General features: G+C 36.9%; 1 protein-coding gene across 1 annotated transcript in view; it reads right to left on the bottom strand.

Annotated features, from left to right (window-relative positions):
- Positions 1 to 2,636: 2,636 nt before the first annotated feature.
- Positions 2,637 to 27,626, bottom strand: part of RFX7 (regulatory factor X, 7) — a 155,358-nt gene continuing 130,368 nt past the window's right edge. Inside the window, exons 5-9 of the mRNA XM_011940535.1 lie at positions 15,581 to 15,697; positions 14,201 to 14,285; positions 13,406 to 13,613; positions 10,144 to 10,439; positions 2,637 to 8,706 (exon numbers count right to left, since the gene is read on the bottom strand). Of these exons, the coding sequence (XP_011795925.1) occupies positions 5,434 to 8,706; positions 10,144 to 10,439; positions 13,406 to 13,613; positions 14,201 to 14,285; positions 15,581 to 15,697 (3,979 nt within the window). The 3' untranslated portion in view covers positions 2,637 to 5,433. The remainder of the gene's footprint in view (positions 8,707 to 10,143; positions 10,440 to 13,405; positions 13,614 to 14,200; positions 14,286 to 15,580; positions 15,698 to 27,626) is intronic.

Below are 27,626 nucleotides of genomic sequence, written 5' to 3'. Positions count from 1 at the left end.
ATATGACTAGAGTATAACTCTATGAAATGTGCTTGAAAAGCTGTGTGGAAAACAAAATTTTGTATTTAAATCTTCGTTCTCCTAATACATCAGGGTATTTCTATGGAGAGAAGGGAGGGAAAAGGATTCAAGTAATTTGAAGGAAAGTTACAAACTACAGGTAAATCTAAAAGCAACAAAAATGAAAAAGAATTGTTGACATATAAGGACGGGAGGTTAAATAAAGAACTCCACAAAAATCAAACTCAATTCTAAATTTAAAACCAGAATGAAAATTTCAAAGAAGCAACCAGATCACACAACTGCAGTAGGTACATTGTGAACACATATCTTTATAGCATAATGGTATGAAGTAGGATTTGAAATTAAGATAATCCTGGCTCTTCCTGTTATTATGTTACCTCCACCAGTTAATCTCTGAATTAAATTTTCTCACCTGAAAAATAAGATTCGCTAAAAATTGTTACAATGAGGACATGAGAATATATGCAAACTATTTAACACTGGGTTTAATGCAAAGAAATACTCTATATACCACAGTAATATCACTCTCATTTTATTTATATGACTATCTTCTCCTCTCCAAGAATTAAGTACTTCTTAAAAATCAAATCTTGAAAAATGTAGTCTTTTTGTTTTCATTCGTTCTTCTAAGCAGATTATAGTAACAGGACTGGCATACATATTTTTAAAATTTCAGATCGTGAAATACTGATGTGATCCCATCCATAAATTTATAATTATTTAAAAATTCATTTATAACAATGCATGTCAAAATAAATCTGTACTTCAAATTTAACAAAATAAAAAGTTTGGTCTTATGCTGTAGGAGCTGAGGCAACTTGCATTTATGATACTCAATAATACCTGATTTTTCAGCTCATAGTGGGAAGGCAAGATACCAGTTAACACCAGTAAACTTATACTTAGTTCAGAAGATTTCAAATTCTTATTTTCTTCTACATAGTGTATTATACATATTGTTGGCACTTAACAAAGAACATGTACTTAACTCTTTATGATTGTAAGCCCCTCAAAGGTGGGTACAAGATCTTATACATCTTACCTAGCTATTTTTTGCAGTGACCGCTACTGGTTGCCTCCCAAACGACAAGTCTCTAATATCTTCCCTAGGTGATGGAACTCATTTAAGATGAATGACCACATGCTCCAGGAAATGGGCCCCTCTCTTACCTATAAAACATTAATTAAGGATCTAAGCTAAGTAATTGGCCTTAGGGTGAGCCTTTGTCTCATACAGTGAGACTAATAGAGTGTGTGTATGGAGTGCTTAATGGAAGATTCTGAGATTTTTTTCTCTCTGATAAAAGGCTATGAGAACTGCTTACTATCCTGCTTGGGATGTTATGAGGGTATAACATCTGAGCTGTGGCAGTCATCTTGTGACCATGAGGTAAAAGACACAGAAAAGCAAAGCTGAAGATGATGGAACAGAAACACAGAAAAACAGGATCCGGTGCCTGTAAACAATGAACCATTGAATGAACCCTTGAACCTCCTATCTCCAGCATTATTAAGCGAAAAGTAAGTGTCCTTATGGTTTAAGCCAGTGTTGGGTTTTCAATTACTTGCAACCAAAATCACCTCAGGTGTTATATAGTATTTTCACCCCCAGAATTTCTTACTGGTTGACTCTATGCACTGGTTCTTATGTTTGCCTGCTCTGACATTTTACCCTTCCATGTCACTGAGCAGAGGATCCTAACATACTTATTTTATAGTAGTATCTAGGTAGTTCATTACTTATCATTTTCTCGAGTGATTGCCTTTCTTAGGATTAGTTTCATTTTCTTCAAGTACTTTTGAATTTTGATTTGCAGGCTCAGCTTGCATGGGCGCCTTCCTCCTCTTTACCTCTCCCTTCCTAATCTCCGCTCCTTTCCTTTTGTAATTGCTTCTACCGCCTGTTCAAACTGAGGGCTCCAGATCTGTGGTGACAGTGGAACTATCACAGATCTACAAAGATCTATGTAAACAGAGGAGTAGGCTGTTTGACTCAAGATCTGTCTACAATATAAATTACAGTCCCAGGCACTGGTTGTTGTTGCTTCTCAGTTTCAAGAGCGAGGAAACTCCATTCAAGACCCTGGTTTCATTACTTTGCAGGAGCTGACATTTCTGGCTACTTCGGTCTGCTTCCAGACCTATAGCCCAGATTCTAGCTTATAAATTCATTACACTTATCAGTTTGTTATTTCTGGTACTTGGAAATGTCTATACTGCTTCTGAACACAGCTATGCTTTAAATTTTTCTCATTTTCTATTCAAAGCTCCAGAAATATACTTACCTAGGTACTCCATAGGCTAACATTTAAAAATAAACACTATGTGAAAGAGAAAAAGATGGCTTCTTGGACAACATAAAGTTCTGTGCCATGCACCATTCATTGGTAATAATCCTAAGTGAACAGCAGAGTTTTGATGAGTGAAATAAGATCTGTGTCTTCTTCTGGATTAATAGCACACAGCAGATCAGCAGCTCTGTTCTGCCTTCTGCTGATTTTTATTCACTCCCTAAAGTTCATGACATCAAAGGAAGAATAACACTGGGTCTGTTTAAAAAATGTGTTGCCTATATAAAATATGTCCCATAAAACACCTTCAGATCCAGTCAGTTTAATATAAAATGTTTTTAATTGTTTTTGAAAACATTTAAAAAACAATTTTTGAGCACTTTTAATAAAAAAAGAGAACTGAAATGCTACCGCAATATTCAACTACTGTAGTTTCAGCAGGTACAACAGACAACAAAACACTGGGGAAATCTGACTTTTTGCACTAAATGAAACATGAAACAGGGCTTGTTTTTGTCATTTATCGTGTAGTAAAGCACATTATAGTACAAGACTATTATATGAACCTCAGATGCACTGCACAAAAAACACTTTCCTTCTTTTCAGTTCAAAAGTCAGTGCTTATTGCAATTATATGCAAAATTATTTACTTCATGAAGTCTTATGATAAACAGTATGCAAAATGTTGCAAACATCAAAACAATAAAAATAATCTGGAACAGAACATATTCAACAATAACTAAGCAGAATTAGTAAACATAAAGTAAATAACCTGTGAATAACTATGTTTGCCTGGTTAACACTGAACCAGTTTCAATACAGCGAAGAAAAAAAAAGAGTGGTTACAGGAATCCTAGTACTGTACAAGATAAGTCAGTAACACTCATGCACATTTTGTGATCATGTATTAACATGGTGAAGCAAACTAAACTTAATTCTTCCTGCTGTAATATTCTCATGTAAGAGAATAATAGAAATATCTCATTGAGATCAATGCACATTGCTACATAAGACAATTTTATCTGTCACTTTGATGACATTTTGTCTTTTCATAATGAAACACATTTAAAAAGTTTAATCTGTGGACTGTATTGGTTGCATTTATCCTAAGAGATGTGCCTACCACAGGTTCAACAAATTTAGTGCAATATATGAACCCCAGAAAGTTTGCTGGACGAATTCAACCAAATTTAAAGAGTTTGCTGCAATACTGTACAAGGGGTTAAAAATCCTCCAGTCTTAATATTTTTATCAAAAAAGATTTCCATTATTTTTATATTAGTAGGAAGCTAATAATGTAAACAAGGGATTAGAATGGCCTCAAAATCTCCTTTTCAGAGTATCTCATAAAGAAAGGCTCCCATCATTTGTTAGAAGAAATCACACAGTTTCCTTTGGGTATTGCATACTTTGGTGTGCAGTAGTGCTGTGTCTCAATGTACAGTGAAGAAATAACTAGCATCAAGAAAAAAATACCTAACAAATCATGAAATCAAGATAACAGCAAACAAACACACACAAATGCCAGTAACTAAGACATACCAATATATAAACCTCTGCGCCAACTCTAGCACCATTTTTTATCAAAATGTTAATACCCTACCTTGCAAATTTATTGAACAACAAAACCTTATTAAACCCTTCAGCACATTTGCTAAATATTCATTGATTGTAGTCTTCTGATTGGCTTACTAAGGTAAAGGAAAGCTTAGCTAGGTTCAAGGTGGCATAGCAAATGGTTTTATGTTAGCTTTAAAAACAATGGCAATTTAACAATCTCTTTGAAAGTGATCTTGAAACTCACTTAAATGGAGCTTTCAACCAGTGAGTAGGTTTGTGTCAACATGCAACTCATAAATAATTATTCACAAAACAAAATGGGAGCCATAGAGAGAAACATTTTAAAACAAATCCTGAGTTCTTATTTTGCAATTGTGGTTATTACAATAAATAAATTAAGCAAGTAATAAAATGCTCCTCTTCTTCAAGTACTGTTGATATCCCCTTTGTTTCATCAGAGATATAAAGATTTGTGGCTTCAGACCTTAGGTGGTGAAATGTTTTTTGTTGTTTTTTATGTTATCGTCCTTCCTGTTTTTCAAAGGGATCCTATGATCAAACTACATTACTATATTCAGGAGTGAGAGAGTCACTCAGTTGAAGAGGAAAAAAACTGATTATGGTGGAATATTTTAACGAAAAATTTCAAAGTAAATCTCAATTAGAATCTCAGTATGTACATGCAGCCATTGTGATGAAACTAAGAGAATGCTTTTGTTTTCCTTCTCATTCCCCTAACAAATCATAAAACATAAAGCATTTTTCTAACATGCTTGTATTTATTATATTAAATTACAAATGCCTGGAGTTACATTTACTTGTTTTGTGTGTGCGTGCCTGTGCATCTATGTGTGCTAGCTCCATATTAAAATCAACATTTAAAAATAATGCAAGGTCACAAATATAAATGGCTACTTGTTTTTTTCTCTTAAAAATTTTAGTGCAGCTTTGCTTTCCTTAAAGTAATATTTAATTTTCCATTATTTTCTATTTAAGCCCTTCATCGTGGGTGTAAATGGTACTGAAGCCCCAGAAAGTCCTACAGAGATTTTTCATCCTACAGTAGCTCTATGCTTCAAGCCTAAATATTTTATAATAACCTGAATATTATCCCTGTTTCAAGGAAGACTTTCTTGTCTACAGTTCACCTTAGCTATGATTTTATATCTAAAAGATAATGCCAACAACAAAATAGCCTATACCTAAACTTGATGGTTTATTCTGAGTTCTGTGCAGATCATCTGATGAAATGAAACTAACTTATACAAAATAAAGATTGACTGCTCTTGTAACAGCTGGATAGTCAATCAATGTGAATAAATGGGGCATATTATAAAATTTAAAACCTAATACTTGTTCTTCTACAGCCTACTGTCTTTAGACACTTGTTAAGAACTGAGGCAAGTCTAACCATTTCCTACTGAAGAAACCACTTCTGCAGCAAACGCTTTTAAAATGTCACAATTAATAGTATTTCTGCTGCGGGAGGCACTTCCATTAAGACAAATACAATACATATGTCTTTAGATACAGTGTGCTACATATTATAAAACACAATTTAACCCAACATTTCAACAGTAGGATGGTCCTTGCTTTCTATCCATTCAAAACCTGATGAAGTCATAGAATTCATGGATTCACTGCAAATTTGTTGAAATAATGGGTCATTCTTTAATTCTTCCAGTGTAGCTTCATCATCTTGTCCCTGCTGACGACCTGGATCAAACAGTAGATTTGGGTCTAAAGTATTCAAATCATTGATGCTGCCTGAGAGCTCAGAAGACAACCTAATATCACTAGAGAAATCAGATGCAGTATTAGTGAGATCAGATGCTACCTGACCTACCAGCTGCTGGTTGGTTTGCAAGCTGTCTCCACTCAACAGGTCTTTAACAGTGCTATTGAAATCTAACTGCTGCTCTCCTATTTCTGATTGTGCTTGATTATCTCCAGGAGAAAAATTGATCTGATCGGTGCTATTACTTTTGGTGAGGTAAGATGGTGTTTGGAATTCATAAACAGAAGTGCTGGAATCAATCATATTTTGTGGGTTGGCACTAGGAAAAACAGTGGAAGGTTCCAAAATCTGAGTGAGATTCATCCGGGCTGTATAATTAGAGGGCAGGTTGTTCATTCCCAAACCTCTCACTGCATCATCATTGTCAGAATCAAGTTTACTCAACAAAACATTGGTTATTTTTTTACTGTTTGCTTGCTTCTGAAGAGCGTTTGGGAAGGCTGTCTGCATCATGACTGTCAATGGAACTGACTGGCTTCTTTGAGCTATGTTGTTGGCACATGCATCTGTGTGAACATTTGTGAAAACAACTTCTGGGGTAACTGGACTTCCAAAGGGGGTCACATTAGATCGTGGGATATTAGATACTGGATAGAGGGTGCTTCCACTAAGATTACGCTGGCGATGAACAGCAGGGCTCACACTCCGGCATCTGAAGTTGCTGCTGGCAGACGAATTAGTTCCCTTATTATCAAGAGGGGCAGGGACTGCAAAACCCTCCTGTTTGTTGGTGTTATTTACAGTGGCACCCTGATGCTGCACAGGAGAGACAGGAGTCAAACGACCAAAATGAGTGTCATGATGTCTGGATTGAGACTGGTAAGACTGTCCAGGCACAGCAAAAGCATGAGGTTTCCTGAAACGGTCTTCCACTAGTTCCTGATAGCTTGGGAGAATACCATGGCCAGAAACTGATGAATTACCAACCCCACTATACCCATTATTCATCCATTCAAGCTTGGTTTTGTCAGGGTGTGTGGCCATAGGTCTTTGCATCGGTTTCACAGGACTACTTGAGACAATGCTGGCATCATGATATGCCATACTGGAGCTTATTGGAGTAAATGCAAATGGATTCCTGCATTCGACAGGGCTGGGGGGGACACTACTGCTGCAGTTAGAATGTGGAGTACCAATGGGTGTATGTCGGCTACTTCCTAAAGCACTATCCACAGGTGTAGTCTGGGCTAGCCTGGAGCAAGGGCTCTCCCGTGATAGACTCTGAGATCCAGCAATCATTTCAGATGTTGGGGTTGGGGTTGGGGTTGGAGTAGGAGTGGGTGTGGGTGTAGGTGTGGGTGTGTGGATTGGAGTGCCATTGCTGTGGATTGGATGATAGAAGTGGGTGCTGGAGGTGTGAGATGACATTGGAGCTCCTGGAGTTACTGACTGACTCTGAAGGGTCATTCCCAAACAGTTGCCGTAAGAATGAGAATTGTTCATTGACATTTGCTGCTCCATAAGCACCAGCTCTTCCACAATACTATCTTGTGTAAGTTCATCATCAAAAGGAAAGTAGCTTTCATTTGTCTGGGAAACAGAAGGTTCAAACTCCTTCAGTTCAGATTGCAGAGGTAACTGATCTGAAGAATGTGCTTGTATTTGATTTAAAGAAGATTCCTGTATCTGGCTATGTAGCTGCTGGCTATATGTGTCCTGTGGCATTCCTTCTAATTCCCACACGGACTTCTCTAAGTCATTGATATCAGAGTGCTCAGGAATTGTCATAACACTGATAGCTTGCTGTTGTTCACAGCTGGCAGGTATCAACTCAGAATCCTTAGTGATTTGTTGCCATCCACTTGGATTAAAGCTGCCAACTGACTTTGAATCACTGTCCAAGAGAAAGACACTTCCTTCAAGTTTTACTTTTATATCTGGAGATGATGACGGGGTTGTTTGCTGTTCCAAAGCTGAATCACTGATAACAAGGGTAGAAGAATTCAAGGGTTGATTTGCTCCTATGTGTGAACTGACATTTACTGATACCTTGCTAGGAATCTGAGCACCTGCTGTTGAACCTTCTGTTTTCCCTGAATGTGGAACCTTTTGGTCCTTCTTAACACTGCCTTGTTTCTGCCCTTCTATGGTAGCTGCTGAAAGCTGTTCCACAATTGGTTTCTTTACAGGAGGCACCTGGGTCTCTTGCAATGTAGAAGACAGTCGTTTTCTTGGACTTTTAGTGCATAATTTAGGGTCTTTATTGATTGAGTCACCATTAGATGGTGAACTGGTGCTGGTGAAAGTTAAGTTCTGAGAAGCAACTGATACAGTGATAGTGCTCTGATTATTGCCTGTTGACGTGCCTGGCAGAATTTCATTACAGCGACTTTTACATTTGGTCCTCTGGTCACAGACCTTAGTTGCTTTTATTTCAATGACACCTTCATTTGAAGGTTTCTGCAGTACTCCATCTGTATTACTTTTCTGCCCCAAAAGGGCACTAGGTGTTTGGGGAGCTTTAGCCTCATCAGAGTTCTCTTGGCACTGTACAGGATGCTCATCTGATGATGTTTCGGGTTCCACTTTGACTTCCACAGCAGATGTTCCCCCCGCACTGCTGGTTCTGGACCCAGGAGACTGAAGTGACACGACAGAACCATTCTTGATCTGTGGAACACTCCTTGATTCTTCTGTCGTTCCTGTAGCACTGCTGACTGAGGCAGAATGTTTAAGAGGGGTGTTACTGTTGCTGGGTGTGAGGGATATTGTTGTCATTTTCACCACATTTAGAGAACTCATGTGTGAAGCGGGTACAACAGCAGTTTTGATGGGACTACTAGTAAAGAGGACAGTAGTTGGAGAGCGAATTGTGAGTGCACTGGTGTTGGCTGGTTTGGGTAAGATCTGAGGGTAACGGTGCCGGGCAGAACGATCCCCACCAGGACTGGCTGGAACGTTCTGGGGAGTCTTTGGTGCCTGTTTCACAGACTGCATGTGCTGAGTGACCACCTGTACATTGAGGGGAAGAACTTTGCCGTCAGAAGAACTCATTGGACTCGGTGAAGTTACCAATTGCCTAGTCCGTTGGACCTGTTAAAAGACAGCAAAAAATCAGATTTAACAAGTCTAGGCATGTAAATAGTAAATCATGTATCTGTATATACTTTTAAGGCATTCATTAAATGTTAATGTTAAAAAGAAAAAAGTTCCTGTGTTAGAAGAGAGTTCTAGACCAGGTTCTACACAGACACATAAATATAACAAATGCAACCATAACGCATTATAGTTAAAAAATATGTAAGAACATCATTAAGTCACTTTTCAGTTAACAAGACTAAAAGCTTCACACTTGTGATGAATATTTGCTGAAACAATGATTTAAGGGGGTTACAGGAAGAAGACAGAAAATCTTGAAGAAACATACAACTGTAAAGGTATGCTAAGATGGCTCACTCATAGAGGAAATTGTCTTATAAATGTGTCTACCTTAAACGTCTGTAACTAAACCACTGCAAATAAGATACAACTAATATCGACCCCAGTTTGCCCTATAGTAAACAGTGTGGTTACCATGTATTTCATATTTTAATAACATGATAATACGAACAAGAAAAATGATAAAATATCTCCTAAATATTACCAATAATAACATAAAGTACCAACTTACTCTCATTTTAAAAGTCCCTTCATCATAACCTCAGTTGTGTGAGATAGAAAAGCAGGAGATTGTTTCCTTATCTACAACTAGAGGTTAATAAACTAGCTAAAGAATTTGGCCAAGGTTCTAGTCCTATATCCGATAAGCCATAGATAGGCCTACATTTAAGTATTATCATTACACAATAGAATTTTGCTCCATCTGAATGTAAAAAGGAAAAGCGTTTAACTTTTAAATAAAGTTTGCAATTAAATTATCTTGGCTTGGCTGGGTGGGTTGGCTCACACTTATAATTCCAGTACTTTGGGAAGCCAAGGCAGGTGGATCACTTGAGATCACGAGTTCAAGACCAGCCCGGCCAACTAAAAATACAAAATACAAAAAATACAAAAACTAGCTGGGTGTGGTGGTGAGTACCTGTAATCTCAGTTACTCGGGAGGCTGAGGCAGAAGAATTGCTTGAACCCAGGAGGTGGAGGCTGGAGTGAGCCGAGATTGTGGCACTGCACTCCAGTCTGGGAGACAGAGCAAGACTCTGTCTTAAAAAAAAAAAAAAAAAAAAAAAAAAATCTTGGCTCAGCCAGGGATGAAACAACTCTAAAAATGAGAACTCACTCTTACATAAAGTTCTGAGTGGTTATGTGCATACTTTGTATGTCTTGGATCTTTATATTTTCAATAATGTTTCATAGCTTACTTTGTAATCAACAACATACATCGTGACTGAAAGACTGAAGGGGAATCTTCCTGTAGTCACAAAACCAGTTTATGGCTACACTTGTACTTGCCTTCTTTTCATCTGCCACTTTTAAATAAACAATTGATTTCCCACCATCCCAATAAGGCCAAATACTATTTAATTATATTACCGGAATGGGACTAGGGACAGCTGCCACAACGATACCAATAGGTTGAGGAGAAAGGATTGACGGATTTCCATTAGGAAGATTCGTTACTCCATTGCTTGTAGCACTTTCTGATTTTTTTGCTGCGGATTCTCCTGGCAAAGGGGATTGTAGTTTCTGTTCTTGCTGCTTCTTCTGGATTTTCCGTTGCAACTGCTGTTTAGCATCAATTGGAGATGGCAAAGTCTTCACCTGAGGCTGAAAGGAATTACTTTCAGCTGTCGGTATAAAAGCAGAAGGCTGGGTAATTCCTTTAATTCCTGAAAATAAACAGAAAGGAAAGCTAAAATAAATACTCTCCTTTATAGAAGGCAGGTTCCTTTGAATTTCTTTGAAAATGTAGCCATCTACTGGACAAAGCAACCAAAATTTTAACTCACAATTTCTGTATAAAGCATTAGACTTCGAATTTATAAACAATTGTCAATATAGCTTTGTCATCTTACAATATGGTTCAACTCAGGTGACAGTTTCAGTTAAATCAACAACAGGATTTTAAACACAGTAGCTATATCATAAATGTGCAGAAGCTAAGATAAATGCCAACACAGCATTTTTACATTTTCTCAAAGGTCAGTAAATTTCCCTCCCCCATTTCTAATCAGAAATAAGTACATGTATTTTCATGATTTTAATATTTAGCCCATGAGGGGCATTCAATAATTCCATACATATTTGCTGAAGCCACTCCCCATAATGGAAAAAAATTATATGGAGAAGACAGTTTTTAATTCTACCAGAAATTCATGGAAATAGGCATTATTATTATATTGCTACTATACAATTATTCCAGTATGACCTAGAAGAAATTAAGAAGCAGAATTTCTTATTAAGACTAACATTAAGATATTCCAAAAAAGTGTCACTGCGAAAACCTTTAAAACAGTAAGATAAAGACCGAAAAAAAAGGACAAAATAAGCAAAATACAAATTTTAGGAAAAATGGATTATATAATAAAATTAAAATGTTTAAAAAGCTCATTTCAGATTTGGGGCGTGGCATTGAGATCATTAGAAAGTAAATTGTGGGCAATAAAAACAATGAAGAGAAGAAAGGGGAGGAACAACTATCCTGCTGGTACACCTTGGCCTTTAAGTCTTTTCTTTTCCCCATCCCAATTTCTGCTTTTCATCATTCTAGTTAACAACAACTTGGTGTGGGGGGCAGGAAATAGAGAATGAGGAAGCTATAACTCTCTACCCACACTTGATAATGATGAGGATCTGTTGAACCTCCAGCCCCTTTTAAAAATCATGATTTTTCCTCTCAAATCCAGCTCCAATTGTTTTGCCCCTTCCTGACCCCAAGCCTCAGCTCTGGCTTCTCAGCACCCGCACCCCAGAGAGCCTCTGCCAGTGGCTCACAAATTGGCTGTCTTATCCTTCCTGCCAGGGTTTTTAGATAGGAATGAGTTCCAAGCAGCTGACTTACAAAAGGACATTTGTAACACAACCTGTTCTTAATATGGAGACTATATTTATAAAAAACCAAATTCACCTTCAAGGGATGAAAATTAGTCTACTATCAAAGGTCTTTTTTGAAAAATATAGTAAGGGGCTGAGATCAAAATTTTGAGACATTCTAAAAATGTTCTGAGTAATGATACAATTGGTAAAGTGTTTACCCTCTCAGGCTGATTGCTTTCAAAAATGGAGTCTCTTTTTTATATATGTAATTTTTAGTACTTTTGTTTAAAAAACTCACACCTTTATTTACACTTATACCTTAAAAATTCATTCATTCAATTCATTCAATATTTCCCTCAGTTAGACTTTGCAAATGAGAGAAATGGGAAAGAGATGTTTCTTTTCCCTATGATACCTCCTAAATCCTCCATGTGTTGAAGTTCTCTTCTAGATGTTGGCAGGGATAGAAGAAAGAGAGCAGAGCAAACTGAAGGGTTCGCTCCTTTTAAAGCTTATTCTACCATATGACATTATGACATAATTGAGTGAAGCTGGGCTTTGTAGACAGACAAATCAGGATTCAAATCCTGGCTCCATTACTTACATGCCCATGAACAAGTTAATTGACCTCCCCAAGTCTATAAATTGGGAATAAGTATCACCTATCTCATAGAACTGCTGGGGGAATTAAATGAGGTAACATATGTGAGCTATTTAGCTCAATAAGGCTGGTCAAGCATTCTCCTGCTGGTCAGTATAATGAATAAACAGATTTAGGTCATACAGTTTACATGTAGCAAGGAAAAACTATATGACATTATTTTTCTGAAATGGGTCTTCAATTGACCACAAAATTAGAGGTTACACACATATACATCCCACATACTAAATGTAAAATTAGAAGAAAACAGACTCATTATTAATGTGTAAAAGATACTAAACAAAGAAGTGAAGTTAATTAAGAGACTGTAATTCTGGCCAGGATAATGTAGATAAAATCTACAATGTTTATTGTAGATTTTAAAATATTTAGAATTAACACTTAGAAGGACAGTCCTTGGAAAAATAAGTCTCAGATCACTATATCACTGCATTTTTAATACACATCATAATTTTCTAGAATAATTTATCCACTCTAGTTTTATAAGGTATAACTGAAATAAGATATTTTAAAAAATTCATCAGAACTGATATTTTACACAACTATTAATTTAGGAGGGAGTCATTCTAACGAGACTGTCAATTCCCAAAACTGTCGATTCCAAAAATTCATCTTTGAATAAAAATAGTCATATGAATGCACAGTCAAAAATATCACTCGTTATTTTATAGTAAGCCTTCGTACAGTGGTTTTTTTTGAGACTAAGTTACCTGTCACAGTGTGGAAAGATAATTTTATTCATAAGCATTAGTTTCTGGAATGGGAATCTAACAAGTAATTTAAAAATTTAATTGTATTATTTTACTTCTAATATTTATTTAGATACACATATTATATATGTACATATAAAAGTACATATAAACACATTCTATAAATGTAAAAATAGCAATGGAAAAATTAATAACATATCAGCTGGGGAATCAACAGTTTTATATGCCAGCAAAGCAATCTATAGAAACATAGCATTAAGCTTTATAATGAAAGGATTATTATTTTCTTGGCTCAACAAACCCATCTGAATTTAGTGTTAAGTGGAGTAAGAGTGAACTCATACAAGTACTAAAAGGATGAAGTTCTTTGATCTAACTCTTCTTTTGCTACCAATTCTAAATACAATAATACCTGTCAGTTTTTAGCTTGTTCACAGTAATGTCGTACCTGCTGGTGCTGCTGCCATTACAGTTAGAGCTGCCATTGACTTGGTGCCTATATAGTGACTTTTTACAAGGAAGCGGGCTAATTCCAAGACAGTGTCAAATGGTTGGCTTAACACTTTCTGGGCCCACTCACACACAAGACGGCAAGCAGAAGAGATAACTTCTTCATCAATATTTTGAAGCTGCCCAGAAGGTTCAGCTCCTTCCAACTAGGCAGAGAAAAAAGAAAACATTAACTTGTAAAAGACCAGAGAAATTAAACTGAAGCACGTTAAAGATACGTATTCTTAATTAGAAGATACAATCTAAATCTGTGTGTTAAAGCAGTATGAATTGACCCACTGGCAGACATACAAGAGCTCTGCAAATAAGGGACTCATACCCACTGGTGCACAGTAGTCAGCAGCCTTGCGAATATAACATTTTAAATGGTTTTTAAACATACAAGACTGATATTTTGAATCTTTCTAATGTCAATAAAACGATGCCAATAGCCACATATTTTTTCTAAAATTCCTATAAAACATTACATGATAACTGACTTTTTCCTCTTGACACATATAGTCAATATATATTTTGGAAATAGCAAGAAATCAGTAACTTTGAAACTTTGTTCCCCCAAATTTCATGCTGACATAGGTCATATACACTAACATTTTTCAGTCACTGTGTGATTTTTTTTTTTATTATTTGTAAAAGGCACAGTTGCTAGCCTTAACCAAATGAGACTTTGCAGGATGCATTTTAATGTTGATATAAAGGTTTACTTATTAAAAAGAAAAGGCTGAATTCTTACCCCATCTCCAGTTTTGTGAAAGTCAAGGTTGGGCAGTGTTGGCATATGAACAAAAGCTTTTTTTCTCAGTCCACTGTAGCAATATGTAATATACAGTTAAGGTCCAAATATTCAAAATTAAATGAATTGCTTATACCGGTAACACTTTAGAAGTAACCATATATAAAATGGGAATAAAATCAACATGATATATAACATCTACTTTCTGAATTCTTTAGTAAGAAAAACCTTAATATTAAAAACTTGGGACACTTTTACTCTTTTGAAACTGAAATACCCTTTCAGAATGTTAAATACTACTCTCTTAAATGAAAGGGTTCTCATCTGTTATAAATTTTATGAATAAATGTTCCTAATATGCTGTGCCAACCACCAGTAACAAACAGGTCAGAAGGAAAGGAATAGCCAGATGGAAACCTGGCACAGGGAAGGGAAACTTTAGCCCAGGGCACTGGGACAAAAACAACTCTTAATAGTGTCACAAGGGCTTTAACCTTTTCGTTTCTCTTTTTCCACTGAAACATACAGGATTATCACCTGTAACATGCCAAGGACACATCAAAACATTTTTGTTTGCATTTGGGAAGCAAGAATAGATCATGCAACAAGTAGTTAGAGAACACCTGGAACCATTTTAGAAAAGTAAGTTTCTTCCCTTCCCCTTCCTCTCTCATCTCCTCCCCTCCATTTTATGCTCTGAAAAAAGGACAAGAGCTAAGGAGGGAGAAAATGGATGTCATCCTAATATGATACAGAGATCCTCTATTTTACAATCTTCTTCTAAAAGGAGAAAGAACTATAATGAATTCTTAATTTTAATGTCCTTACTTCTGTTGGCTCCTAAGTATTTCTCCATCACAAGAAGGACCTTTTCTATACTCTGGCTTTAATTTTAACACAGGCTTTAAATGGATGGCTGAAAAATATTTGTACTGAAAGATTAGTGTTTCTGTTAAAGTTCCATATGATTTTTTTTTTTTTTTTGCCAAGAAGATCCCCTATGTTTATAAATTAAAGGAAGAAAAGATGATAAGCTAGCATCTTCCTCCACTTTTATTCATATAATTGCTGAACATATGGCAGGCCTCAAAACTTCTTACTGTTAAAGAAGATCAGACCATTAAGAACACTTTACATTGATAGAGTAAGGTAAAATCTTTCACAATTCTAATCTATGAATAAACCATTATTTGCTATTTCTCTCATAGTGTGATAAATACCTGTGAAAGTTACATTTGCAATTATTCTACTAAATGCTTTTGAGTTGCTTTAATTTGAAGTTTATTTCTAAATAAAGTTGCCAGTTGAACTACAACAACAGATGTTCTATAACAAGTGAGAACATAGAGATATTACTAAAACCATTCTGGTAAAGGATATTTAGATTTGCCTCTTGTGCCCAAACGACGTGCCTTCATGTTTGGAAAGACGTTTTTCATGATCTTTCCAAAATCAGCAGCACTTAATGGATGGTAACCAAGATTGTCACAATAGCTCCTGCAAAAGAAGGAAGGACCAATTTAGAGTGACAGAATTCAGAATTATATTGCGGGGTGCTATTTCAATACAATTTGATCCTTTTGACAAAGTGAAGCAAAGGATCTTTCAAGTCATTTACCACAACGTCTGTGATCATCACTCTTTGGTGATGCATGTTAACTCAGGTTTAGTTAGCTGGCTTCACCCTGAGGGTATACAGTCCTACTTTCAATAACATTCACAAATCTTGCAGAAAGATATAATGTTGGTACAAAGTTTTTGAATTACAATCCCAACCAGCGCTCATACATGAATATATCCAGCTCAGCCAGTAGGACTGTAAGGTTCCACACACGTTTCAGGCTCACATACTGGGATAATTTCCAATATACGTATCATGCACATCAGACAGAGATACTACTACTAGATGGTTTAAAATTTAGAAATGTGATATGTTTGAACTAAAAGGGACCCTACGAATATACCAACACTCTCATTTTACTGATAAGAGAAAAAACAGGCACAGGGAGAGGTTCCAAAGGTCCTAGTGTTCTCCTCCTTCCACCCCCACTATCCCTAGTATTGCCAGGAAAAAAGTTACTTTGTAAGACAGTAACTTCTAGTGGGATCAGGAGACACACCAAGTCTTAACTACTACTGGAATCAGGTGTTCTGTTTTTCTCTAGAGCTGCCAATCACAGGTAAAATGTCAATCCTCTACCAGTTCAGCAGCAGACCAAGGCCACACCTCATTCTGGCCACCAAGGCCTTTGGGAGAACCACTACCTGGGAAATACAAATGAAGAGGAAGCCAGAGTAATTCCCTTTGTCCCCGCCTCACCTCTCATTTAGCATCAACCAGGACAGCTTCTTGATGAAGTCATGCAGAAAAGAAATGAAAACAACTGGAACACATGGTGGGCAGGGTGTAATGGAAACCAGGACTTGGGTCTTTTTGTAGATTGCTGAATGTCCTGATAACATCCCTAAACTGACCTGAGCTCAAGAAGTTAAGTTGGGAGAGACTCAAGAGGAGGCAGAGACCCTTGGGAGCCTTAATACAGAAATAATAGGGGTAGGTCTGGAGACAATGGTATTTCTCTTGTTTGTCCCTTCCCTATTCCCACAGCAAATCCTCCATACCCCTGGGGGTTAGACAGGAAGGAGTAGCCCAGCAAACACATCACCAACAATGCTACGAGAAGAAGGGGAACTAATGTGTACTGAAAGTTTCCTATACAGGAAGTATTAGCAGCCTCATATTTAAATTGAGACTAAATTTGATACTTTGAGGGCTCAGGGGGTCTTGCAAGGTTGAATGTACAAAGTGAAGAGGTAACTACTTTTGGGTGCTAACAATGGAAATGAGCTGCATCAAATCATAACAATTTCAGAAGCAAGTTAAATTAGTTTTTTATGGTTCAAACTGGCACAAAAAGAAAGTCAGAATGAGGCTCTTTTGCACCTCAGGGACTTGACCCATGTTGGTTCCTCTACCTGGAACATTACTTTTCTTATCTTTCAAGTCTCTGCTTAAATTCTATGATTTTTGAAAGGATCTTTTCCGACTAAAGCAGTGTTCTCATGCCACACCCTCATCATGTTCCCTCATCAGTGTAATCTGTTTCTTTTCTTCGCATGAGTTACAATTATGTAACAGTGAATTTATTTGTCTTCTCCATCACACTAAGTTCAAGCAGGGCAGTGACGATATCTATTGGATTAACCAGTGTATTCTCAGCACCAGGAACAAGATTTAAGGGTCATATGAAGCCCATCTGTATATAAAACTATAATAAACATTAAATAAACACATTAAAAGACTTAAAACAGCGAAGAAACACTGCCCACCCCCTACCCGCCCTGGCTCCTAGGACAACACTGGAAGAAATGGATCTAAAAAACTGAAATCAAATAAAGAGAGGAAGTGTAATGAGACATTTGAGAGATAATATATCCATTCTATTCTCCCTCTGTTTCAGATTTTGATTTTTTTTTCATTACATTAGTAAACCAAAATTTTTACTTTGGCAGAAGGGGTAAGAGAAAGGTTGGCAAAAGAAGTAATGTTAAGTATCATTGACCTAAAGACATAAAGTGAACAAAATTAATATAGTGAGTTTATTTGGGTCAAGGTTGAGGACTGTAGGCTGGGAAATGCTGAGAAGTGCTCCACAGAATGAAGGAGAGGCTCATGTTTTTAAAGAAAAAAGGACAAATTAGGAGAGGGGGCAATTACAAAAGTTGTTTGTCAAGAATTCTCATTGGTGTAGAGAAATAACTGATTAGTAATTGGCTATACATTGTTGAACTACAGGGTATGAGTTATGGTGCTTAGTATATGGCATTGTTAGGTCAGTTTAATGGTTACTTGGTGGTGACAGTCTAAAGTCCATACAGCAGACAGATTACTTAGCTCAAGGAGGGGAGTGAGAGATGACTACTTTCACATTTTAATGCCCCCACTGGGCCTGGTAATTTAAAAGAGCTCATGTCCCTCAGATAAAAAGTTTCTTGTCTTTCTTGGTATCTAGATGACCAATGCCAAATTTGTTTTTCAAATACAATTTATATTGTGTGGTTATTTCACAAAATCATCCAATTCCATCTGGTTTTTGATACTTATTCTACCTTTTGGAAGGATAAATTATAACAACCTATTGTCAAATACTCTGGTGGACAAAAGTACTTTGTAGACATATAAATAGCTCAAATTTCCTGAATCATGTCAGAAGAAAACTGCCTATGATTCAAAACTTTATGCTTTGATAACTCATGTCAAACAGAAAATAAAGAGGGCATCAATGTAAAAACAACAAGAACAATATCTAGAATAGAGTCTCAATTTCTTTAATTTTGTGAAATGTTAGAATTGAAAAACTAAATCAGAAGTTGTATAGTTCAACTTCCTGCCAGATGTAGAAATGGTCATACTCCTAAATGATGGGTTACCTCAACACGAACACTTCTTTGATGGGGAGGACTCTTTATTGTGAGGTGGCCTATCCAATTTTCAGTGGTTATAATTTTTAAAGAAAAAGAATTTCAGTAGGACACCTTTCCCCTGATTTTCTCTGATTTAAAAGAATCAGATATTCAATCATTCTTTTAAAAATCTAATTTAGTATTTACATAATATTTATTCATAATTTTGTGCTATATAACAAACCATTGGTCATTCCAGGCCATGTGGAGATCTTAGTTAGTTTACATCTCATTTTCTTGCTTAATAACTTTAACTGTAGGTTGACCATGCAAGATACGGTATCAATTAACTCTTAACTCAGCGTCAGATTATACTTATGCAAGACTCAAAAAAGAGTGAGGAACAGAGAATGTTCTGTTCATGCAATCACTAACACTCTAATGTCATTTTAAAAATGAAATAATTGTTTTCTCTTGTTCCTTAAAGTATGTTTTTAAGCCTGAAATTAAGCCTAATATTCAATATAACTATGAACACATCACTCAAAATCCATGGTAACAATTCAGTCTTTAATGTTCATTCATGACACAAATTTAATTGTACAAGTTAAAGGTAAACATTGTTTAATGGTACAAAAATATAAACAATGAATCACAAAAGACTTGTGGTAAAATATAGTCATGGGATACCTAACCATACCTGACATTTTTTGAGAGCTTTCTTTGTGTTAAATCATTTAATCCTCTCAACAACCTTAAGACAGGTAGTTTTATTAAACATAATTTATAGATGAGGAACTTGCACAGAGAGGTGCACTAATCCCTTTATTTAACAGATGAGGTATTTTTATTGTAATTAATAATTATAAGCATACTGAATGAATAAAGAATCAAATAGCAATAAAAAATGCAGGCGATATTGTCACTGATCCCACAGATAAAACAATAAAAAATGATAATAAAACAATAAACATGATACAGGGGATATCGCCACTGATCCCACAGAAATACAACTACCATCAGAGAATATGATAAACACCTCTACGCAAATAAACTAGAAAATCTAGAAGAAATGGATAAATTCCTGGACACATACACCCTCCGAAGACTAAACCAGGAAGAAGTCGAATCTTTGACTAGACCAGTAACAAGTTCTGAAATTGAGGCAGTAATAAATAGCCTACCAACCAAAAAAAGTCCAGGACCAGATGGACTCACAGCCAAATTATACCAGAGGTACAAAGAGAAGCTGGTACCATTCCTTCTGAAACTATTCCAAATAATTGAAAAGGAAGGACTCCTCCCTAACTCATTTTATGAGGCCAGCATCATCCTGATACCAAAGCCTGGCAGAGGCACAACAAAAAAACTTCAGGCCAATATCCCTGATGAACATCAATGCAAAAATCCTCAATAAAATACTGGTAAACTGAATCCAGCAGCACATCAAAAAGCTTATCCATCACCATCAAGTCAGCTTCATCCCTAGGAAGCAAGGTTGGTTCAACGTACGCAAATCAATAAATGTCATCCATCACATAAACAGAACCAATGACAAAAACCACATGACTCTCTCAATAGATGCAGAAAAGGCCTTTGAAAAAATTCAATATCCCTTTATGTTAGAAACTCTAAATAAACGAGGTATTGCTGCAACATACCTCAAAATAATAAGAGTTATTTATGACACACAACCAAAATCATACTGAATGGGCAAATGCTGGAAGCATTCCCTTTGAAAACCAGCACAAGACAAGAATGTACTTTTACCACTCCTATTCAACACAGTACTGGAAGTTCTGGCCAGGGCAATCAGGCAAGAGAAAGAAAGAAAGGATATTCAAACAGGAAGAGACAAAGTCAAATTGTCTCTGTTTGCAGACGACATGATCCTATATTTAGAAAACCCCATCGTCTCAGCCCAAAAACTCTTTAAGCTGATAAGCAAATTCAGCAAAGTCTCAGGATACAAAATCAATGTGCAAAAATCACAAGCATTCCTATACATCAACAATAGACAAGCAGAGAGCCAAATCATGAATGAACTCCCATTCACAATTGCTATAGAGAATAAAATACCTAGGAATACAGCTAACAAGGGAAGTGAAGGACCTCTTCAAGAACTACAAACCACTGCTCAAAGAGAAACAGAGGACACACACAAATGGAAAAACATTCCATCCTCATGAATAGGAAGAATCATTATCATGAAAATGGCCATATTGCCCAAAATAATCAATGCTATTCCCATCAAACTACCATTGGCATTCTTCAAAGAATTGTAAAAAACTACTTTAAATTTCATATGGAACCAAAAAAGAGACCACATAGCCAAGACAATCCTAAGCAAAAAGAACAAAGCTGGAGGCATCATGCTACCTGACTTCAAACTATACTACAAGGCTACAGTAACCAAAACAGCATGGTACTGATACCAAAACAGACACACATCAATGGAACAGAATAGTGACCTCAGAAATAAGACTACATATCTACAATCATTTGATCTTCGACAAACCTGACCAAAAGAAAAAAAAAAAAAGGCAATGAGGAAAGATTTCCTTATTTAAGAAATGGGGCTGGGAAAACTGCCTAGCCATATGCAGACAACTGAAACTGGACCCCTTTCTTACACCTTATACACAGATTTACTCAAGATGGACTAAAGACTTAAATGTAAAACCCCAAACCATAAAAACCCTAGAAGAAAATCTAGGCAATACCATTCAGGACATAGGCATAGGAGAAGATTTTATGAAGAAATTGCCACAAGCAATTCCAACAAAAGCTAAAATTGACAAATAGGATCTAATTAAAGAGCTTCTGCACATCAAAAGAAACTATCGTCACAGCAAACAGACAACCTACAGAACGAGAGAAAATTTTTGCAATCTACCTATCGGACAAAAGTCTAAGATCCAGAATTTACATGGAACTTAAATTTACAAGATAAAAACAAAAAACCCAACAAAAAGTGGGCATAGGACATGAACAGACACTTCTTAAAAGAGGACATTTATGCAACCAACAAAAATATGAAAAAAATCTCAACTTCACTGATCATTAGAGAAAACAAAATCAAAATCACAATGAGATACCATCTTATACCGGTCAGAATGGCGATTATTAAAAAGTCAAGAAACAACAGATGCTGGCAAGGATGTGGAGGAACAGGAACACTTTTACACTATTGGTGGGAATGTAAATTAGTTCAACCATTGTGGAAGACAGTGTGGAGCTTCCTCAAGGATCTAGAACCAGAAATACCATTTGACTCAGCAATTCCATTACTGGGTATATACCCAAAGGAATATAAGTAATTCTATTATAAAGACACATGCACACGTATGTTTACTACAGCACTATTCACAATAGCAAAGACATAGAACCAACCCAAATGCTCATCAATGATAGACTGGATAAAGAAAATGTGGTACATATACACCATGGAATACTATGCAGCCATTAAAAGGAATGAGATCATGTCCTTTGCAGGGACATGGATGAAGCTGGAAGCCATCATCCTCAGCAAAGTAATGCAGGAACAGAAAACCAAACACTGCATGTTCTTACTAGTAAGTGGGAGCTGAACAACGAGAACACATGGACACAGTGAGGGGAACAACAAACATCGGGGCCTGGTGGGGGGGCGGCGAGGGAGGGAAGAGCATTAGGACAAATAGCTAATGCATGCGGGGCTTAATACCTAGGTGACGGGTTGATAGGTGCAGCAAACCACCATGGCACATGTTTACCTATGTAACAAACCTGTACGTTCTGCACATGTATCCCGGAAAGTAGAGTAAAATAAAATTGAAAAAAAAAAAAAAAGCAAACTGAATGTATTGTAACCAAAATTACATCATTAAAATTTTTTCCTAATATTTATAAAAATAATATATTAAGAATTATCAATTTTCTATTAAAAGGACTCTTAAGACTTACCTAGACCCATAATGTTATTTTAGTGAGTCTTAGTATCCAAGTATTATAAATGATAATAAAGGATATGGGAATTTTGGGAGGTCCCAAAGACATGGTAGAATTACATTGCTTAAAAGTGTTAATCAAACAAAACATTTGCTAGATAATCTGAAAGACAAATGAGGTAAAAGTAATATGGTCAAATACCTAATTATCTTGAGCCTTAGAAAGTGGAAAAGTTGTTGTAATCCTCTCTTATTTTTAAGGAGTAAATAGATCTCAAGACTCTGGAGAGAAAACTCTTCAAAAGTGCCTGACCCTAACCATAAAGAAATTGGTCTTTTTCGGTTGGGTGTGGTGGCTGACGCATGTAATCCTAGCACTTTGGGAGGCTGAGGTAGGTGACTGCCTGAGCTCAGGAGTTCAGGACCAGCCTGGGCAACATGGTGAAACCCTTTCTCTACTAAAAATACAGAAAAAAAAAAAAAATTAGCTGGGCATGGTGGCAGGCGCGTGTAATCCCAGTTACTTGGGAGGCTGAGGCAGGAGAATTGCTTTAACCCAGGAAGTGGAGGTTGTAGTGATCAGAAATCATGCCACTGCACTCCAGCCTAGGCAACAGAGAGACTCTGTCTCCAGAAAAAAAAAAAAAGAAATTTATCTTTTTCATATTGTTCTGTGTTTTGGGCAGAACAATGATACAGTATGCAGAACAATGATAGTAGTACTAGCAAGCTGATCTTAGACTAGGACCATACTAATATATCACCTTTGAAACTCACTGATAATGCCTTTTTTGTGGAAACTACACAATGAACAATATATCTGAAAGATTACTTTGCTTGAAGTCAAAACTAAAGAAGAGTTAAATTAGGTACATATAAAAAACTATATCATGTATGACCTCCTTAACTAGCACTTGCCTTACCTTTCCATCATTTTGGCTAACAATCCTATAAAAAAGATTCAGTCATGGTGAATCATGATGCACAGGTTAAGAATCTTAACCTGAAGTTTAAAAATTACTAATAAAAATCCCATAGTTTATGAAGTCATCTGATAAATAAATCGTCAAGATTTTAAAAAGAAATTTGTCTTTACTTAATCACAGTAAAAAGTAAATCTTAAAGTCTTGAGTTCTCATGGCCTATGAAGAAGCCATTTAAAATGACTATTCTTTTTTTATTTTTATTATTTTTATTTTTATTATTATTTTTTTTTGAGGCGGAGTCTCGCTCTGTCGCCCGGACTGGAGTGCAGTGGCCGGATCTCAGCTCACTGCAAGCTCCGCCTCCCGGGTTTACGCCATTCTCCTGCCTCAGCCTCCGGAGTAGCTGGGACTACAGGCGCCCGCCACCTCGCCCGGCTAGTTTTTTGTATTTTTAGTAGAGACGGGGTTTCACCGTGTTGGCCAGGATGGTCTCGATCTCCTGACCTCGTGATCCGCCCGTCTCGGCCTCCCAAAGTGCTGGGATTACAGGCTTGAGCCACCGCGCCCGGCCTTCTTTTCTTATTTTTATTTTATTTTTGAGACAGAGTCTCGCTCTGTTGCTCAGCCTTGAGCGCAATGGCATGATTTTGGCTCACTGCAACCCCCGCCTCTCTGCGTTCAAGCAATTCTCCTGCCTCAGCCTCCTGAGTAGCTGGGATTACAAGCGCATGCCACCATGCCCCAGCTAATTTTTTGTATTTTTACAGGAGACAGGGATTTGCCATGTTGGCCAGGCTGGTCTCCAACTCCTGACTTCAGCTGATCTGCCTACCTCAGCCTCCCAAAGTGCTGGGATTACAGGGGTGAGCCACTGCGCCCAGCTAAAATGGCTATTCATTTTTTTATTGTATGATTCCATTTATATGAAATATCCACAGTACAGAAATCCACACACATGGAAAGATTTATAGTTGACAAGTGTGTGGTGGAGGGGGAAACTGGGACTGTCTGCTTAGTGTATTCAGGCTTTTAAAAAATGACTATTCTTTTGATGAATTTGGATTGTTATTTTAAAAGCAAAGACATGCACATGTATATATGTGATAAATATACTGACCATACTCTACATATAGTATGAGCTCTCTTTGTATATATACTTTCGTTTTTGGATTGCCTGAGGTCTCCTTTGTTTTAAATTAACTGCATATAGGCCGGGTGCGGTGGCTCACGCCTGTAATCCCAGCACTTTGGGAGGCTGAGGTGGGCGGATTACGAGGTCAGGAGATCGAGACCACCCTGGCTAACATGGTGAAACCTCGTCTCTACTAGAAATATAAAAGAACAGCCGGGCATGGTGGTGGATGCCTGTAGTCCCAGCTACTCGGGAGGCTGAGGCAGGAGAATGGTATGAAGCTGGGAGGCAGAGCTTGCAGTGAGCTGAGATCGCGCCACTGCACTCCAGCCTGGGCTGACAGAGTGAGACTCCATCTCAAAAAAATAAAAAAAGAAAAAAAAAAGAAAAAATTAACTGCATATAAAATGTTCAGATTTATGATTATCAACAGTAACTACCTATAGATTAAGAATTAACAAACATTGAAAGAAGGGGCCTTGACCCAGTAAATTCCCGAGTAACCATCTCTCTTCTTTGAATTTCCATCCAGATCCAATTTTACTACACTTAGTTCTTCAATAGTTGGGAACATTTCTGAAATCATGTTAGTAAAAGGATAAATTAAAAATTTCACAAGGTTGCATACATGAAAACAAAAAAGCCAAGAGACCCTAGTGTCATCTGATGTAATCATACCATTTTGTAGATGAGAAAACTAAGGAAGAGAGAGGTAAAGATGGTTTGTAAAATGGTTTGTAAGATGGTTTGTAGTTAAGTAAGTGGTTCTTTACTGATGACTCAAGTAGCATTTCAAGTAGAATGAGTACTCAATACATATTTGTTGACTGGCTGCACTACAACATTTTCAAAAGTTTCTTCTGAAGAACACTGATCAGCCCTCAATTTTAATTTCCTGCATAATATCTTAATCAATACATATAGCTGTAATGTAAACAGTATGACATTCTTATAGAATCTGTGTCAGGAGAAAATGAGTGAGATGTAGTTACCTACCATTAATGAATGTATAGAAGAGGTGAGAAAAAAGGACAGAAACTTAAATAGGTTCTCCACAGAAGATGATACCCAATTGGCCCAAGAACATATAAGAAAGGCACTCAACTTTATTAGTCATCAGGGAAGTGCAAGTTAAAACTACAATAGAAAAAAGGATAATATCGGTACACAGTAGCATGAGCTAAGAAATTATGGTGTATATTCACAAGTGGAATACTAAATAGCAGTGTGAATGAACTAAAATGCATAATTTGTACAAACATTGTACAGTTGTACAAACTGTACAGATACTGAGTTAAAAAGTCAGATAAGAAATACAGTATAGGCCGGGCGCGGTGGCTCAAGCCTGTAATCCCAGCACTTTGGGAGGCCGAGGCGGGCGGATCACGAGGTCAGGAGATCGAGACTATCCTGGCTAACACGGTGAAACCCCATCTCTACTAAAAAATACAAAAAAAACTAGCTGGGCGAGGTGGCAGGCGCCTGTAGTCCCAGCTACTTGGGAGGCTGAGGCAGGAGAATAGCGTGAACCCAGGAGGCGGAGCTTGCAGTGAGCCGAGATCCGGCCACCGCACTCCAGCCTGGGTGACAGAGCGGGACTCCGTCTCAAGAAAAAGAAAAAAAAAAAAAGGAATACAGTATATTGTGTAATTTCATTCATGTAATGTTCAAAAACAAGCAAAGCTAGCCTGTGGTGTTAGAAGCCAGGACAGAAGTTACCCTTGACAAGACAGAGGTGCTGGTAAAGAGAGTTGAGTGTAAGAGGGTATCAGGCAGGATTATGGCAATGTTTGGTTTCTGAATCTGGATACTGGTAATAATGAGGGTATTCATTTTGTAAAGATTTGCCAAGCTGTAAACTTATCTGTATATTTTTCTGTGTGTATGTTACTTTCCCATAAAAGTTACATAGAGTACTGTAAATAAAACGCCATGCCTGAGCTAGAACTAAAGGTCTAATATTATATGGAGAAAGTAGATTTAAACTGGGCCTTAGAGAACATGTAGATTTAATCATGTGGGTGGAGGGTAAGGCAGGTCTATTTCATGCAGAGGAAAGAATATGAACAAAAACTGAGAAGAGCAGCATGTGGTTTTGAAACTAAGAATTTCAAAAAAGCTAAAGTGTAGACTTATGTACAGTGAACAGATCAGGGTAATTAGCATATCTATCATCTTAAACCTTTATGATTTATTTGTGTTGGGAACATTCAATATCCTCCGCACTACTTGAAAGTATACACTACTGTTAAGCATAGTCATCTTTCAGTGCTATACAATTTATTCCTCCTATCTAGCTCTAATTTTGTATCTTTTAACCACTCTCTTCCTATCCCCATCCCCTTTCCCAGCATCTAGTATCTTCTGTTCTACCTTTTACTTCTATAAAATGAACTTTAATCCACATATGAGTGAGAGTATGCAGTATTTAACTTTCTGTTCCCAGTTTATTTTACTTAACATAATGACCTCCAGATCCATTCATGTTGCTGCAAGTGACAGGATCTTATTTTTACTGGCCAAACAGTATTCCATTGTGTATATATACATTTTCTTTATTCATTCATCTGTTGGACAGCTAGGGTGACTCTTTATCTTGGGTATAATGAATATTGTTGCAGTAAACCATGGGGGCGTTAGATGTCTCTTTGATATACAGATTTCTTTCCTTTGGCTAAATGCTCAGTAGTAGGACTGCTGGATCATAGGATAGTATGTTTGTTTGTTTCTTTCTTTCCTTTCTTTCTTTCAAAAAATTCTTGTGAGCATATATTAGGTATATACATATATATATATATATGGGGTAAATGGGATACTCTGATATAGGCATACAATGTGTAATAATCATATCAAGGTAAATGGGGTATCCATCACCTCGAGCATTTATTCTTTGTGTTACAAACAATCCAGTTATACTCTTCTGGTTTTTTTTTTTTATTATACTTTAAGTTCTAGGGTACATATGCACAATGTGCACGTTTGTTACATATGTATACATGTGCCATGTCGGTGTGCTGCATTCATTAACTCATCAT

The sequence above is a fragment of the Colobus angolensis genome, unplaced genomic scaffold, assembly GCF_000951035.1.
Source record: "Colobus angolensis palliatus isolate OR3802 unplaced genomic scaffold, Cang.pa_1.0 Scaffold19, whole genome shotgun sequence".
NCBI classification, from domain to species: domain Eukaryota; kingdom Metazoa; phylum Chordata; class Mammalia; order Primates; family Cercopithecidae; genus Colobus; species Colobus angolensis.
The sequence above is the reverse complement of the archived record's forward strand: the minus strand, read 5'-3'. Positions and strand labels throughout refer to the sequence as shown.